Consider the following 18,905-nt stretch of genomic DNA (forward strand, 5'->3'; position numbering starts at 1 on the left):
TTATTTTGCCAGTTCGGTTCGGTCCTCAGTCTTTTGTTCGCGTGTGAGGATTAAACAATAGCCAGCTGTATAAGCTGGATCGGTTCGTCGTTGGACACCAGTTTAAAGCTAAGTGGTTTTTGTCTTTTGTAACACATTTATTGCTTTCTTCCGTCTGCGCGGGCGCTGACCCCGTGCGTTGACGTTTTCTATGGTTCCCTCTCCGGATGGTCAAATGGAAGTTGAATCGGGTTCAACTTCTAAGGCTCCCCCCCGGCCCAAATGCTATCCAGAACTCTCAACTGGTCCATTTGTGGTCTTCTTTCGGCCCAAGACTAAATCACTGAATCTTCTTCAGATTTCTAGAGACCTGACGGAACGGTTCTCGGCTGTGACCGAAATTTCAAAGGTCCGCTCGGACGAGATAAGGGTGTTGCTAGCCAACTCAAAGCAGGCAAACGATATTGCTTGCTGTGAGCACTTTACGCGGGATTATAACGTGTATATTCCGGCTGTAAGAGTACAATCCGAAGGCGTCGTAACCGATGAGAGTTTGACGTGCGAGGATCTGCTGAAGTACGGGGTTGGCCGATTCAGAGACCGCTTACTTCAGCCAGTTAAAATACTTGAGTGCAAACGTTTGCACTCAGTAGTAGTTGCGGGGGATGGTTCAAAAACGTACCCCCAATCAAACTCTTATCGGGTGACCTTCGCTGGTACCGCTTTGCCAAATTTCGTCCTCTTGCACAAGGTTCGTCTGCCTGTGCGTCTGTTTGTGCCGCGGGTCATGAATTGCACAAAGTGTAAACAACTGGGTCACACAGCCACCCATTGTAGCAATAAGGCCCGCTGTGGAAAATGCGGGGAGAATCATCTAGATGATTCGTGCAGTAGGCAAGCCGAAAAGTGTCCTTACTGTGCGGAGAGTCTGCATGATATCTCGGCATGTCCCGCGTACAAACTACGCGGGGATAAACTGAAACGTTCCCTTGCGGGACGATCCAAACATTCTTTCGCAGAAATGTTAAAGAATGCTACGCCACCATCCTCAGCAAACATCTATACTCACTTGCCTCCTGACGAGGGCGAGGCTGGTAACCCACAAGAGGGAACATCTACTAGGGTGCCTAGAATTTATAGGAAGAGGAGGAACACTTCCTCTCGTAAAGTTCCTTGTAAAGGCCAGAAGGTGTCCCTTGAGGGGGCTCCGAAAGTCACATCTATTGGAAGTGTTGCAACCAAACCGAAGCAATTAGCTCCTGGTCTCGGAGGATTAAGCTCAGAGAAGGAGTTCCCAGCACTTCCAGGAACATCAAAAATCCCAAGTGTTCCTTTGTTTCAGTTCGAGAGTAATCACAGCACTGGAATTATAAAACTCTCGGACATAGTGGACTGGATAATAAAAACTTTCAATATTACTGATCCTATTAAAAGTCTTATGTTAGCTTTTCTCCCTACAGTGAGAACATTTTTGAAGCAGTTGACTGCTAAATTTCCCCTCCTCTCAGCGATTGTATCCTTCGATGGCTAACTCATCGAACGAGGTCACGGATTTGATCACTGTTCTACAGTGGAATTGCAGAAGTATCATCCCGAAAATCGATTCCTTCAAAATTTTAATAAATAATTTGAGTTGCGATGCATTTGCATTATGTGAAACTTGGTTAACTTCCGACATAGAACTCAACTTCCACGACTTTAATATTATTCGCCTGGATCGAGACACCCCCTATGGAGAAGTGCTTTTGGGGATCAAAAAGTGCTATTCCTTCTACAGAATTAACCTTCCCTCGATAACAGGTATTGAAGTTGTCGCTTGTCAAGTAACAACCAAAGGCAAAAGCCTTTGCATAGCTTCCATATATATTCCCCCCAACACCGCGGTTGGGCACCGACGGCTACAAGACATCTTAGAATCCCTGCCAGCACCGCGACTAGTTTTAGGAGACTTTAACTCTCACGGTACAGCATGGGGTTGCCTCTATGATGATAACCGGTCTTCCTTAATTCAGGATCTTTGCGATAACTTCAATTTGACAATTTTAAACACGGGTGAAATGACACGGATTCCTGCTCCTCCAGCGCGCCCGAGCGCCTTAGACTTGTCCCTTTGCTCAACATCGCTGCGGTTAAATTGCACGTGGAAGGTAATTCCTGATCCCCACGGCAGCGACCATCTGCCGATTGTAGTCTCAATCAATAACGGTTCAAGGCCATTGAAATCAATCAATATTTCGTATGACCTCACACGAAATATCGATTGGAAGAGCTATGCTGCCGCGATATCCGACAACATCGAATCTACCCAAGAACTTCCTCCGGAGGAAGAGTACAGCTTTTTGGCTGGCTTGATTCTCGACAGCGCGAATCAAGCTCAGACTAGGCCAGTACCCGGCGCGAACATACAAAAACGTTCTCCCAATCCCTGGTGGGATAAAGAGTGCTCAGACGTGTACGCAGAGAAGGCCGCCGCGTTTAAGACCTTCCGGAACGACGGGTTACCCGCCAGTTTTCGACAGTACGCGACGTTAGACAAGCGAATGAAGAGTTTGATGAAAGCCAAAAAACGCGATTATTGGCGCCGGTTCGTCGACGGATTAACGAGAGAAACATCGATGAGCACTCTTTGGGGAACAGCCCGACGTATGCGAAATCGAAACAGTACTAATGAGAGCGTGGAATATTCAAACCGTTGGATATTCGATTTCGCCAAGAAGGTTTGTCCGGATTCCGCCCCGGCACAGAAGATTTACCGCGCCGCGTCTCCTCACGATAGCGCGAACGAAACACCTTTTTCGATGGTGGAGTTCTCACTTGCTCTCTTGTCGTGTAACAATAAAGCTCCGGGGCCAGACAGAATCAAATTCAACTTGTTGAAGAATCTGCCTGACTCTGCCAAGAGACGCTTGTTGAACTTATTTAATAAGTTTCTCGAGGCTAACATTGTCCCACTCGATTGGAGACAAGTGAAGGTCATCGCCATCCAAAAACCAGGAAAACCAGCCTCCGACCACAATTCGTACCGTCCGATCGCAATGCTATCCTGTATCCGGAAGTTGTTCGAGAAAATGATCCTATCCCGCCTCGACAATTGGGTCGAAGCAAATGGCTTACTGTCAGATACACAATTTGGCTTTCGCAAAGGCAAAGGGACGAATGATTGTCTTGCGTTGCTCTCAACTGAAATTCAAATGGCCTATGCTAGCAAAGAGCAAATGGCATCAGTGTTCCTAGATATTAAGGGGGCTTTTGATTCAGTTTCGATCAACATTCTTTCAGAGAAGCTGCACCAGCATGGTCTTTCAGCGACTTTAAACAACTTTTTACTAAACTTGTTGTCGGAAAAGCACATGCATTTTTCGCATGGTGACTTATCGACATCACGATTTAGCTACATGGGCCTTCCCCAGGGCTCATGTCTAAGCCCCCTTTTATACAATTTCTATGTCAACGACATTGATGAATGTCTTGACAATTCCTGCACGTTAAGGCAACTTGCAGACGATGGCGTGGTGTCTGTTACGGGACCCAAAGCTGTCGATCTACAAGGACCATTACAGAATACCCTGGACAATTTGTCTGCTTGGGCTATTAAGCTGGGTATCGAATTCTCCACGGAGAAAACTGAGCTAGTTGTATTTTCAAGGAAGCGTGAACCAGCACAACTACAACTTCTATTAATGGGTCAAACTATCGCTCAGGTCTTCACAGTAAAATATCTAGGGGTCTGGTTCGACTCGAAAGGTACTTGGGGATGCCATATTCGGTATCTGAAACAGAAATGCCAACAAAGGATCAACTTTCTTCGTACAATAACCGGAACATGGTGGGGTGCCCACCCAGGAGACCTAATTAGGTTGTATCAAACAACGATACTGTCGGTAATGGAATACGGATGCTTCTGCTTTCGCTCCGCCGCGAACATACATTTCATCAAACTCGAAAGAATTCAGTATCGTTGTTTGCGTATCGCCTTAGGGTGCATGCAGTCGACCCATACGATGAGTCTCGAAGTGCTGTCGGGCGTTCTCCCGTTGAAAAATCGATTTTGGGAACTCTCATATCGATTGCTTATTCGATGCGATATCTTGAACCCGGTCGTGATTGAAAATTTCGAAAGGATTGTTGAGCTCAATTCTCAGACCCGTTTCATGTCCCTGTACTTTGACTACATGGCGCAGAATATTAACCCTTCTTCTTACAATCCCAACCGTGTGCATTTCATAAATACTTCTGAATCTACTGTTTTCTTCGACACATCCATGAAAGACGAGATTAGTGGAATTCCGGACCACATACGCCCACAAGTGGTTCCAAACATTTTTTATAATAAATTCCAAGAAGTCGACTGTTCTAAGATGTTTTATACTGACGGATCAAACCTCGAAGGATCCACTGGCTTCGGTATTTTCAATCAAAAGTTCACCGCCTCCTACAAACTCAGTGACCCTGCTTCAGTTTACGCCGCAGAACTAGCTGCCATTCAGTATACCCTTGGAGTCATTGAAACATTACCCGCAGACCATTACTTCATCGTTTCGGATAGCCTCAGTTCCATTGACGCTATTCGCTCGATGAAACAAGGCAAGCACTCCTCGTATTTTTTGGGGAAAATACGGGAGCTACTGAGTGCTTTATCTGACAACTCTTTCCAGATTACCTTGGTATGGGTCCCTTCTCATTGCTCCATTCCGGGCAATGAGAAGGCAGACTCCTTAGCTAAGGTGGGTGCCTTAGAAGGAGACTATTACGAAAGACCAATTTGCTTCAGCGAATTTTTCAGTATTACTCATCAGAGAACCCTCGAAAGTTGGCAAACTTCGTGGAGCAGTGGAGAGCTGGGAAGGTGGCTACATTCGATAATCCCTAAGGTATCGACGAAACCTTGGTTCAAGGGGATGGATGTGGGTCGTGACTTCATTCGTGTGATGTCCCGACTCATGGCAAACCATTACACGCTGGATGCACATCTCCGGCGTATTGGGCTCGTGGATAGTGGTATCTGCGCTTGTGGCGACGGCTATCACGACATCGAGCACATTGTCTGGGCGTGCACCGAGTACAGTTCCGCTAGGTCTCGGCTAATGGATACCCTGCGGGCCCGAGGAAGACCAACCAACGTCCCGGTTCGAGATGTGCTGGCAAGTCGCGACGTTCTCTATATGTCCCTTATATACACCTTTGTGAAAACCATCAATATACAAGTCTAACTGCCCCTTGTTATCTCCTTATCATTCTCAGAACGCTCTTCCACCTGTATCAAACCATCTGTATCGAATGAGCCAACAAACACGGGACCTACGGCACGAACATAACACGCTTAACTCGAAATGTAGCCGATCCACATCTGAGCCGTACTACGAAATCGTCTGGAAAAACCCCTGCCATCTTGAGGAGGACCACCCGGCGTCCCAGTACATGATTCCCCTGATGAAGGCCACCCGAGTTTGTAATCCATCCGTTGATCTCACGATGCCTGAAACTGAAATAATTTTCTCTCCCTGCCATCTTTGTCTACCCTCCCTCCCCTGACTCTTATACCCAGAAGTAACACCCCTACCCCCCCCAATATCATCACGAAGCATTTAGCTCTTCTTGTCTCTTCTAGTTTTAACTATTATATTATATAATCTCGTTGAAATTGCCCAACTCTACTACCCACAAAAATAACTATAATTACGAATCTTTACAAAATTCAATCATGCCCTCTAGTTATGCCTAGTTTTAAGTTAGTCGTAAAAAATTGTCCCCCTTAATTAAACATTATTTGCTCCAATAATCTCACTGATAAAAATGTCAAACCATATTGCCACAAAAACTAAATGACCCCCCTAATCTTACGAAAACAATATTATCCCCTTGTGTAGATATATAAGATAGCTATAAAATCGCATTAGTTTCATTTTAAAAAAAATCAATATGTAATCCCCTAGTTTTAAGCAATTTAAAATGTAAAACAAAACAAAATTGGCACCTTTAAGCTAACGCAACGTGCCTTATCAAATAAACGATTTGAATAAAAAAAAAAAATGTTAATATTTTGTGATCCTGCTAAAGAACATTTCACAGAAAATAATACGACAATCAAAGAAATCCATCATGTCGTTCTTGAGTTATGCGATGACACACGGAAACTATTTCATTTTTATATATAGAGATATCCAGCAAAAGGTGCATATATGAGAAAAACTCAATTGCACTAATAGGTGGATTAGGAAAATTTCAATATTTGATTTTTATGTCAAAGAACCTTCCACAGAAAATAAACAACAAAATAAAACAAAAATCAAAGAAATCCGATATCTCGTTCTTGAGTTATGCGATGACACACGGAAATCATTTCATTTTTATATACATAGATATCCAGCAAAAGGTGCATATATGAGAAAAACACAATTGCACTAATAGGTGGATTAGAAAAATTTCAATATTTGATTTTTATGTCAAAGAACCTTCCACAGAAAATAACCAACAAAATAATGCAAAAATCAAAAAAATCCGATACCTCGTTCTTGAGTTATGCGATGACACAAGAAAACCATTTCATTTTTATATATAGAGATAGATAGAAAGATGTAAAAACGAAAACTTACTTGCGCTCATTTTTTGTAGTGTGTTTACCGTGTTAACCACTCATTTAACATATTTGGCGTGTACTGGAGGGTTTGTGGGTACGATATAAATAAAACAAATGAATTATTGTTTTATCCCTAACGATACTGTTTCGCTGGTAATGGGCCCTGTTTCAACTCCCCTCTGTTTCAAATCTCCGCGGTTTCCCGTACCTGTTGCATAATGTCCGCTCCACAAGCCATATGTTCTTAATGACGTAGCGAAATACGCTGAAAACCGCTAATATGGCCGTATTCAGTTTTACACAATGAATCTGAATGATTCTGCAGGTTTTATGTTCGTGAACCACATCTACCAAATAACCAACCAAGCAACAAGGGACCACTATTCAAGAGAGAATGGAATACTGATATGAAGACTTTCTTCATTAGGTTCAATCTGCAAATGAGAACCAATGAAAACCACAAAACTTTTCGGACATTCATCAGTATGTTTCGAAAGTTTAAGCTTATTACGCAAGCAGTTGAAGGTAAATTAAAAAGGTGGCCGAGTATTCGCGGAAGTGAAAGTAAACAAAGAGAAGTTCTCTTTTGTAAATCGGACCTATTTGTAAATTGATACGTGCTTATGCAAGTATGTGTGAATGCATTCGTTCCTGTTTCTGTTTCTTCGTGTTGTTGTTTCGGTATCAATAGCGGCAATTCATTCGGTTGGGGCGAAGGCAAGCGTTATATTGAACTGTGTTGTGGTTCGTTCGGATTGAATTTGAATGAATGATGAAAGCTATATAATTAGATAATCTAAATTAACTTATTAGATTGAGGGGCGAAACTATGCAAATCTTTCCAAAAATATTAATTTGTAATTAATAGTCCTATCACCTGAGAGTATTAATGCAAAGTATCAACGCTTAACTCCGAATATATTTGGTAGTAGAACCGGTATACACGGAGTTGTGCCGTATCAACGCGTAAAATTTAACGGGCGTTTAAAGATTTTGAAATCTGTGTAAAAGGTTGCAAGAGAAATTTCAAACTGTTTAACGTGTAAACAATTTGTTTGTGGAAGTTTAACTAATCTATTGCTTGAACCACCGAAATTAATAATTAAAAAAAAACCAATCCACTTATTGTTAAAAATCGGGCTGCAGGATTTTCTGAGTTAAAATTTTCCGCAGAGAGGAATTTAGGGAAACCGTTTTTAGAATTGTAATTTTGCATCATTCCTATATTTTTTTTCATAAGATCAAAAAAATAATATACGCAACAATCTGTCGGGTTGTTGTTTTGTCGACTAGTATGTTGAACAAAATTCTCTTAAAATCCCATTTATAGTTAGAAAAATGTGAGAAAAATCGAAGTCTACGTAGACTTTTGCAAAGAAAAACCTCACCTCCTCGTAGACGTTGACTAGAGCACCCCCGGCCCCTACCCTCTCCCCGTCCCCCATGAGTCTATGTGGTTTATGAACGACCCCTAATGACAGTATCTATTCTTTCAGGAACACCCAAGAATGCTTATACCGGAACTATGCAAACAATTTTACAACCTAGGATGGGTTACTGGTACTGGTGGGGGAATAAGTATTAAACTAGAGTACGTTAAAGGGTATTTGTATAAAATTAAACTTGGTCTGATATATTTTCATTTTATTTCTGACATAGCGACGAAATATATATTGCTCCTTCAGGGGTACAAAAAGAACGTATTCAACCAGATGATCTGTTTATTCAAAATATTGATGGAGATGACCTGCAAGAGCCAGCTGATTATAAAAGGTAAGAACAAATGACTTATTTTATTTTTAGTTTTTGTATAGTAATCTTGCTAGGGTAAATAGCCTAATTTGGCCCTATTAGGAAATGTGCCGTACTATTTCATTAATTACTTGGTCTACAATCGATAAAATGCATATACTGAAAGCCATTCGATGAAAAAAATAACAGAACCAATTCTTGTTTTCCTAATTAGTTGAATTCAACAGACAAAAAGTGTAACTAAATTTTCCTTTAATTTGGCGAGATTATCAAAGAATAGTAATTAAAAATTATTATTGATTTTGATTAGGACGCATATCATACGAAAAGACCTAGCCAAGATCACCTTACTGAAATATATCATACTAGAGACAGCAACTATGTTCATACTAGAGATGGACAAACCGATTCTTTGGTGAGTAAACCATGTTCGATTCACTTACTAAACTGAATCAACTCTTTTGATCGATTCAGTGACTCGTACATTGAAAAAAGGGCGTGTAATGAATGGGATATAACTGAAGTGAAGTAGAATACACTATCTTCTGTATAATTGCATTAAAACCAGTTTTTTTTTATTCAAATCGTTTATTTGATAAGGCACGTTGCGTTAGCTTAAAGGTGCCAATTTTGTTTTGTTTTACATTTTAAATTGCTTAAAACTAGGGGATTACATATTGATTTTTTTTAAAATGAAACTAATGCGATTTTATAGCTATCTTATATATCTACACAAGGGGATAATATTGTTTTCGTAAGATTAGGGGGGTCATTTAGTTTTTGTGGCAATATGGTTTGACATTTTTATCAGTGAGATTATTGGAGCAAATAATGTTTAATTAAGGGGGACAATTTTTTACGACTAACTTAAAACTAGGCATAACTAGAGGGCATGATTGAATTTTGTAAAGATTCGTAATTATAGTTATTTTTGTGGGTAGTAGAGTTGGGCAATTTCAACGAGATTATATAATATAATAGTTAAAACTAGAAGAGACAAGAAGAGCTAAATGCTTCGTGATGATATTGGGGGGTAGGGGTGTTACTTCTGGGTATAAGAGTCAGGGGAGGGAGGGTAGACAAAGATGGCAGGGAGAGAAAATTATTTCAGTTTCAGGCATCGTGAGATCAACGGATGGAATACAAACTCGGGTGGCCTTCATCAGGGGAATCATGTACTGGGACGCCGGGTGGTCCTCCTCAAGATGGCAGGGGTTTTTCCAGACGATTTCGTAGTACGGCTCAGATGTGGATCGGCTACATTTCGAGTTAAGCGTGTTATGTTCGTGCCGTAGGTCCCGTGTTTGTTGGCTCATTCGATACAGATGGTTTGATACAGGTGGAAGAGCGTTCTGAGAATGATAAGGAGATAACAAGGGGCAGTTAGACTTGTATATTGATGGTTTTCACAAAGGTGTATATAAGGGACATATAGAGAACGTCGCGGCTTGCCAGCACATCTCGAACCGGGACGTTGGTTGGTCTTCCTCGGGCCCGCAGGGTATCCATTAGCCGAGACCTGGCGGAACTGTACTCGGTGCACGCCCAGACAATGTGCTCGATGTCGTGATAGCCGTCGCCACAAGCGCAGATACCACTATCCACGAGCCCAATACGCCGGAGATGTGCATCCAGCGTGTAATGGTTTGCCATGAGTCGGGACATCACACGAATGAAGTCACGACCCACATCCATCCCCTTGAACCAAGGTTTCGTCGATACCTTAGGGATTATCGAATGTAGCCACCTTCCCAGCTCTCCACTGCTCCACGAAGTTTGCCAACTTTCGAGGGTTCTCTGATGAGTAATACTGAAAAATTCGCTGAAGCAAATTGGTCTTTCGTAAACGTCTCCTTCTAAGGCACCCACCTTAGCTAAGGAGTCTGCCTTCTCATTGCCCGGAATGGAGCAATGAGAAGGGACCCATACCAAGGTAATCTGGAAAGAGTTGTCAGATAAAGCACTCAGTAGCTCCCGTATTTTCCCCAAAAAATACGAGGAGTGCTTGCCTTGTTTCATCGAGCGAATAGCGTCAATGGAACTGAGGCTATCCGAAACGATGAAGTAATGGTCTGCGGGTAATGTTTCAATGACTCCAAGGGTATACTGAATGGCAGCTAGTTCTGCGGCGTAAACTGAAGCAGGGTCACTGAGTTTGTAGGAGGCGGTGAACTTTTGATTGAAAATACCGAAGCCAGTGGATCCTTCGAGGTTTGATCCGTCAGTATAAAACATCTTAGAACAGTCGACTTCTCGGAATTTATTATAAAAAATGTTTGGAACCACTTGTGGTCGTATGTGGTCCGGAATTCCACTAATCTCGTCTTTCATGGATGTGTCGAAGAAAACAGTAGATTCAGAAGTATTTATGAAATGCACACGGTTGGGATTGTAAGAAGAAGGGTTAATATTCTGCGCCATGTAGTCAAAGTACAGGGACATGAAACGGGTCTGAGAATTGAGCTCAACAAGCCTTTCGAAATTTTCAATCACGACCGGGTTCAAGATATCGCATCGAATGAGCAATCGATATGAGAGTTCCCAAAATCGATTTTTCAACGGGAGAACGCCCGACAGGACTTCGAGACTCATCGTATGGGTCGACTGCATGCACCCTAAGGCGATACGCAAACAACGATACTGAATTCTTTCGAGTTTGATGAAATGTATGTTCGCGGCGGAGCGAAAGCAGAAGCATCCGTATTCCATTACCGACAGTATCGTTGTTTGATACAACCTAATTAGGTCTCCTGGGTGGGCACCCCACCATGTTCCGGTTATTGTACGAAGAAAGTTGATCCTTTGTTGGCATTTCTGTTTCAGATACCGAATATGGCATCCCCAAGTACCTTTCGAGTCGAACCAGACCCCTAGATATTTTACTGTGAAGACCTGAGCGATAGTTTGACCCATTAATAGAAGCTGTAGTTGTGCTGGTTCACGCTTCCTTGAAAATACAACTAGCTCAGTTTTCTCCGTGGAGAATTCGATACCCAGCTTAATAGCCCAAGCAGACAAATTGTCCAGGGTATTCTGTAATGGTCCTTGTAGATCGACAGCTTTGGGTCCCGTAACAGACACCACGCCATCGTCTGCAAGTTGCCTTAACGTGCAGGAATTGTCAAGACATTCATCAATGTCGTTGACATAGAAATTGTATAAAAGGGGGCTTAGACATGAGCCCTGGGGAAGGCCCATGTAGCTAAATCGTGATGTCGATAAGTCACCATGCGAAAAATGCATGTGCTTTTCCGACAACAAGTTTAGTAAAAAATTGTTTAAAGTCGCTGAAAGACCATGCTGGTGCAGCTTCTCTGAAAGAATGTTGATCGAAACTGAATCAAAAGCCCCCTTAATATCTAGGAACACTGATGCCATCTGCTCTTTGCTAGCATAGGCCATTTGAATTTCAGTTGAGAGCAACGCAAGACAATCGTTCGTCCCTTTGCCTTTGCGAAAGCCAAATTGTGTATCTGACAGTAAGCCATTTGCTTCGACCCAATTGTCGAGGCGGGATAGGATCATTTTCTCGAACAACTTCCGGATACAGGATAGCATTGCGATCGGACGGTACGAATTGTGGTCGGAGGCTGGTTTTCCTGGTTTTTGGATGGCGATGACCTTCACTTGTCTCCAATCGAGTGGGACAATGTTAGCCTCGAGAAACTTATTAAATAAGTTCAACAAGCGTCTCTTGGCAGAGTCAGGCAGATTCTTCAACAAGTTGAATTTGATTCTGTCTGGCCCCGGAGCTTTATTGTTACACGACAAGAGAGCAAGTGAGAACTCCACCATCGAAAAAGGTGTTTCGTTCGCGCTATCGTGAGGAGACGCGGCGCGGTAAATCTTCTGTGCCGGGGCGGAATCCGGACAAACCTTCTTGGCGAAATCGAATATCCAACGGTTTGAATATTCCACGCTCTCATTAGTACTGTTTCGATTTCGCATACGTCGGGCTGTTCCCCAAAGAGTGCTCATCGATGTTTCTCTCGTTAATCCGTCGACGAACCGGCGCCAATAATCGCGTTTTTTGGCTTTCATCAAACTCTTCATTCGCTTGTCTAACGTCGCGTACTGTCGAAAACTGGCGGGTAACCCGTCGTTCCGGAAGGTCTTAAACGCGGCGGCCTTCTCTGCGTACACGTCTGAGCACTCTTTATCCCACCAGGGATTGGGAGAACGTTTTTGTATGTTCGCGCCGGGTACTGGCCTAGTCTGAGCTTGATTCGCGCTGTCGAGAATCAAGCCAGCCAAAAAGCTGTACTCTTCCTCCGGAGGAAGTTCTTGGGTAGATTCGATGTTGTCGGATATCGCGGCAGCATAGCTCTTCCAATCGATATTTCGTGTGAGGTCATACGAAATATTGATTGATTTCAATGGCCTTGAACCGTTATTGATTGAGACTACAATCGGCAGATGGTCGCTGCCGTGGGGATCAGGAATTACCTTCCACGTGCAATTTAACCGCAGCGATGTTGAGCAAAGGGACAAGTCTAAGGCGCTCGGGCGCGCTGGAGGAGCAGGAATCCGTGTCATTTCACCCGTGTTTAAGATTGTCAAATTGAAGTTATCGCAAAGATCCTGAATTAAGGAAGACCGGTTATCATCATAGAGGCAACCCCATGCTGTACCGTGAGAGTTAAAGTCTCCTAAAACTAGTCGCGGTGCTGGCAGGGATTCTAAGATGTCTTGTAGCCGTCGGTGCCCCACCGCGGTGTTGGGGGGAATATATATGGAAGCTATGCAAAGGCTTTTGCCTTTGGTTGTTACTTGACAAGCGACAACTTCAATACCTGTTATCGAGGGAAGGTTAATTCTGTAGAAGGAATAGCACTTTTTGATCCCCAAAAGCACTCCTCCATAGGGGGTGTCTCGATCCAGGCGAATAATATTAAAGTCGTGGAAGTTGAGTTCTATGTCGGAAGTTAACCAAGTTTCACATAATGCAAATGCATCGCAACTCAAATTATTTATTAAAATTTTGAAGGAATCGATTTTCGGGATGATACTTCTGCAATTCCACTGTAGAACAGTGATCAAATCCGTGACCTCGTTCGATGAGTTAGCCATCGAAGGATACAATCGCTGAGAGGAGGGGCCATTTAGCAGTCAACTGCTTCAAAAATGTTCTCACTGTAGGGAGAAAAGCTAACATAAGACTTTTAATAGGATCAGTAATATTGAAAGTTTTTATTATCCAGTCCACTATGTCCGAGAGTTTTATAATTCCAGTGCTGTGATTACTCTCGAACTGAAACAAAGGAACACTTGGGATTTTTGATGTTCCTGGAAGTGCTGGGAACTCCTTCTCTGAGCTTAATCCTCCGAGACCAGGAGCTAATTGCTTCGGTTTGGTTGCAACACTTCCAATAGATGTGACTTTCGGAGCCCCCTCAAGGGACACCTTCTGGCCTTTACAAGGAACTTTACGAGAGGAAGTGTTCCTCCTCTTCCTATAAATTCTAGGCACCCTAGTAGATGTTCCCTCTTGTGGGTTACCAGCCTCGCCCTCGTCAGGAGGCAAGTGAGTATAGATGTTTGCTGAGGATGGTGGCGTAGCATTCTTTAACATTTCTGCGAAAGAATGTTTGGATCGTCCCGCAAGGGAACGTTTCAGTTTATCCCCGCGTAGTTTGTACGCGGGACATGCCGAGATATCATGCAGACTCTCCGCACAGTAAGGACACTTTTCGGCTTGCCTACTGCACGAATCATCTAGATGATTCTCCCCGCATTTTCCACAGCGGGCCTTATTGCTACAATGGGTGGCTGTGTGACCCAGTTGTTTACACTTTGTGCAATTCATGACCCGCGGCACAAACAGACGCACAGGCAGACGAACCTTGTGCAAGAGGACGAAATTTGGCAAAGCGGTACCAGCGAAGGTAACCCGATAAGAGTTTGATTGGGGGTACGTTTTTGAACCATCCCCCGCAACTACTACTGAGTGCAAACGTTTGCACTCAAGTATTTTAACTGGCTGAAGTAAGCGGTCTCTGAATCGGCCAACCCCGTACTTCAGCAGATCCTCGCACGTCAAACTCTCATCGGTTACGACGCCTTCGGATTGTACTCTTACAGCCGGAATATACACGTTATAATCCCGCGTAAAGTGCTCACAGCAAGCAATATCGTTTGCCTGCTTTGAGTTGGCTAGCAAAACCCTTATCTTGTCCGAGCGGACCTTTGAAATTTCGGTCACAGCCGAGAACCGTTCCGTCAGGTCTCTAGAAATCTGAAGAAGATTCAGTGATTTAGTCTTGGGCCGAAAGAAGACCACAAATGGACCAGTTGAGAGTTCTGGATAGCATTTGGGCCGGGGGGGAGCCTTAGAAGTTGAACCCGATTCAACTTCCATTTGACCATCCGGAGAGGGAACCATAGAAAACGTCAACGCACGGGGTCAGCGCCCGCGCAGACGGAAGAAAGCAATAAATGTGTTACAAAAGACAAAAACCACTTAGCTTTAAACTGGTGTCCAACGACGAACCGATCCAGCTTATACAGCTGGCTATTGTTTAATCCTCACACGCGAACAAAAGACTGAGGACCGAACCGAACTGGCAAAATAACCTTGAATGCGGATTAAAACTATTCTTTATCGCCTCACACAGCACTACGGACTAGTATTAAAACCAGTTATTTCGGTATTTCTAGTAGAAATCCAAATATAATGGTACCCGTGCATTATTACTGGAAATATATCGCATGTTCGTTTTACATTCACATAAATCACGATGCGTGGCAAATTTCAAATGTTAGGCTTACTCCAAAGATTCAACCTGCTATACTACCCACATTACCCATCGGCCCTGATTATTGAAATGAATGTAGAATTCTCGCAATAACTGCAATTATCATGTATGATAATAACCGACAGCGAATGTAGTACCAGGACATTACTTTTAATAAAGCATTTAACTTTAAGCCGCCAAATTCACAAACAAAATAAGTAGAAGAACATTAAGTCATTAATATGTTACTATGTTTTAATTGCCGCAAGGTTCTACTGTATCGATTTTGTTGGCTATTTTCGGCAAATTTGAGACTAAGAGAAACGAAATCAATGAAATTGAAAGACGGATAGGTATTCTAGAGCGAATCAGTTATAAACTTAGAACGGAAAACTAGAACTAGGCAGGCTCATATGGGCATGAAGTCATTAAGCAAATTAAGCCTTTGAAAAGGGCCAAACTTCTTTTGCCAATTTTTTTCAAATAGCTATAGTCTAAAAATGACAAATCCTACAAAAAAATGTTGTAGGAGTGATTTTCACAAAATTAGTCAAATTTTTTAATAAAAATATTGAAAAAAAATCTTCATTGACTCCTGCACTGAAAAAATCGATTTTAAAAATTTAACGTCGATTTACAAAAAAAAAACCATTTTTGATTTGGATGAAATTATGTTGCAAGATAGGTAATTATGTTCCCTACCTACTGTCAAAAATTCAAGTTGGGCACTTTTAAGGAAAAAAAAGTTATTTGAAAAAAGCTTTTCCTTGTCCAAACTGATTTTTTTTCAGTGTATTTTTATCGAAAACTAAACCAATGAAAGTCATGATAATCTCAGAATTTTCCAGCTGCTAGTTGCCTGATACATGCAAAAAGTATCAGTAATGAATTTGGTACATATTCATAACAAACTTGAATGAGACTGGAAGATTGGAAGATCAGATGATTGAAAGACTGGAAGACTGAAAGACTCTAAGACTGGAAGACAAGAGGCCTGAAAGACTTGAAGACTGCAGTTCATTTGTTACTCTCAAAACTGATAAATTTTATGAAACAATTGACAAACTTTTGTAAAAAAAATTTTTATGTCTGATGGAGCAGCAGCACAATACAAAAATAAGAAAAAACTTTGCAAGCTTGTGTAGATTCCAGTCAAAGTATGAGTTAAGCGCAGAATGGCATTTTGTTGCAGCATCCCATGGAAAAGGACCCTGCGATGCTATTTGTGACACTCTCAAGCGAATGGCAAAAAGAGCCAGTCTTGCTCGCTACTATGGAAATACCATAACAAGTCTCCGAGAGTTATATAACTGGGCAGTTGAACAAACTGATAAAAATATCACAAAATTAATTTTCTGCTGCATATTCACTGAACAGTACAACAAAATGTCAGAAGAACTCTAAGAGCTGTATAATAAGGCCAAAACAATATCTGGAACTCAAAAATTCCACAGTTTTGTGCCTATTCCTGGGCAAAGTAGAGACGAAAAGGTATTCTAATTCAGAAGATGAACCAAACATATTTTCCTTGTATAGAAATAATACAAAGTAGCATGCATGAAGATAGTTTTAAGACAAATGCAATATATAAAAATAAATAAATAATTATGTAAAATTCAATACATAATGTTGTGGTGGTTATTTCTTTCTCTGATTCTTCCTCAGCACTGAACAAGAAAATAAAATAAAAATAATAATAATGGGGGGGGGGGGGGGGTGGGCGTAGCGTAGTTGGTAAATTGATTGTCTTGTACGCAGCGCACCGTGGTTCAAGTCCCGACCCCGCACATAGGGTTAGAAATTTTTCATAAGAGATTTTGCTAACCCGAAGAGGCGAATGACCCTAAGGTTAAAACCTCTATAATCGAAATAAAAATAATAATAATGGAATATTTGTTTAACGACATAAACTCTTTTCAATGGGATTCTTGATTCTTGATTAAGGGGTTACATACCTTTTAGTGATAAAAATGTCAAGAAAGTTTTAATTTACGTGAAGGAATAAAGCAACGATTTCATTTCATCAAACTTATAATATTTTGGTAGCAGAGCAGCACAAAATCATGACATCATGCCCAGATGAGCCTGCCTAGTTCTAGTTTTCCGTTCTAAGTTTATAACTGATTCGCTCTAGAATACCTATCCGTCTTTCAATTTCATTGCTTTCGTTTCTCTTAGTCTCAAATTTGCCGAAAATAGCCAACAAAATCGATACAGTAAAATCATGACTATCACTTTTTCATCAAAATGTACGCGAAACTTCGGTCACAAAGCAAAATGATCGTCTTTTTCTGTTGAGAGAACTTGAGCAACCAAAACTGAGCATAGTGAGTGCCAATAATAGTAGGCGTGTTTCGAAATTCAACATTGCTCAACAATTCTAGAGAAAATTTTCAATAGGACGTAAGTAACATTGAGAGCCTCTCTTTGTTTACTTTCTCTTTCGTTTATTACGACGTCATTACAACACTTTGTATTAATTTTCCAGTACATATCGAAAGCCGATGGTTTTTACTTCAATATTATGCAAAGAGTAGAGTAGTAAATATTGAAATGGCCGAGTAATGAACAGAAGAGAAAGACCCCAAAGAGAATCTCTCATTGTTACTTACGTCCTATTGAAAATTTTCTCTAGAATTGGTCATCGATGACCAAATTGTTGAGTTAACATGGCCGCCGCGATTTTTTTCGGTGCGCAAAAGAGAAAGTTTTTCTCTGTTGTGATACAAAACTTCAGATGCAACATTGCACGTTGGAGAGCTGCGACACCCATTCCCCTCTCGCTGCTGAGCGGCAAAGAGAAACTAAATAAGCTGGTACCATTGATGCCACATTTTATATTATTTACCGGGAATAAAAAAATCGCACTACTTTTTCAGAAAATTTGTACCGAAATTTAGCAATAAGTTAATGCAAACGTTTTGCTAGTTGAATAATATTTGGTTGATTTGGGTGTTTTATATATCAACCTTTCCAATCTCGCTTTATTTTTCCGTCAATAATAAATAAAAAACACTGACCCGTATAAATAAATACCATTCCAAAAATCTTCGGAACCATTTCCAAACTATTCGTATAATGCTCACCATATTGGGAATACTGCTGATATATTTCACCATTATAATTGAACTGTTATACTACCATACCCATTTTAGTTACCATTTCCAATACCTTCCGTGTATCCTATATTGGAGATTTGTATACTACATTGTCATTTGGCGCCAGAGGTTAATATTACTCTGGTGGGCTTTGTTATTCGCATATCTGTTTACCCTGCACCAAAAATCTGTAGTTTAAGATGGTCAAAAATCCTCGTCTAACAATATTACGGAGAAAGCTCAATTAGATAAAGTGTCAGTCCACTTAGTGTCAACGAAGCATTCTTCAGAATATGGCGAGAGCAAAATAATATTTCATCAATCGATAGAATTGAAATGTGAAGGGAAGAGATTTTTTTCTCCAGCTAATATTTTATCCATCGCTATACCTAAAATATGCATACCACTATAATCTGTATGGTTCTTGAATGGTATGTTGTCAAAATGTATATGGAAAACAGCACATTTTGGTATGGTGACTGTTCTTAACAACCCGTTGCTTGTTTGGTCGAGTATGAAAAAACGACACTGGTTATGTTCAATATTATACTAGGCAATGGTTAATCTATTGTTGAACGAACCATTTTGAAAATGGTTTTGAAACGATTGATGCAATGGTTGGCATATGGTACACATTTATGCGGGGAGTTCTTAGTTCAAAAATCATTTGTTCTATTGTTAAGGTTTCAATAATAAGTTCATTCGCCAGCAAATCATTTGTTTGGAGTAGTCAAATTACAAAATATATTTGTATTACATACCAAA

At 41.3% G+C, this 18,905-nt stretch overlaps 1 protein-coding gene across 6 annotated transcripts in view; it reads left to right on the top strand.

The window, feature by feature from the left end:
* LOC131688869 (thymidylate synthase) overlaps window positions 1-18,905 on the top strand; it is an 888,839-nt gene that overhangs the window by 176,006 nt on the left and 693,928 nt on the right. For all 6 annotated transcript variants that reach the window (XM_058973579.1, XM_058973921.1, XM_058973670.1 and 3 more), the window contains 2 exons: window positions 8,053-8,147; window positions 8,216-8,329. Coding sequence is in view for 3 of the 6 variants with exons in the window: in XM_058973921.1 (XP_058829904.1) it covers window positions 8,053-8,147; window positions 8,216-8,329 (209 nt within the window). In the remaining 3 variants the exon portion in view is untranslated. The remainder of the gene's footprint in view (window positions 1-8,052; window positions 8,148-8,215; window positions 8,330-18,905) is intronic.

This window comes from Topomyia yanbarensis, chromosome 1, assembly GCF_030247195.1.
Source record: "Topomyia yanbarensis strain Yona2022 chromosome 1, ASM3024719v1, whole genome shotgun sequence".
NCBI classification, from domain to species: Eukaryota; Metazoa; Arthropoda; class Insecta; order Diptera; family Culicidae; genus Topomyia; species Topomyia yanbarensis.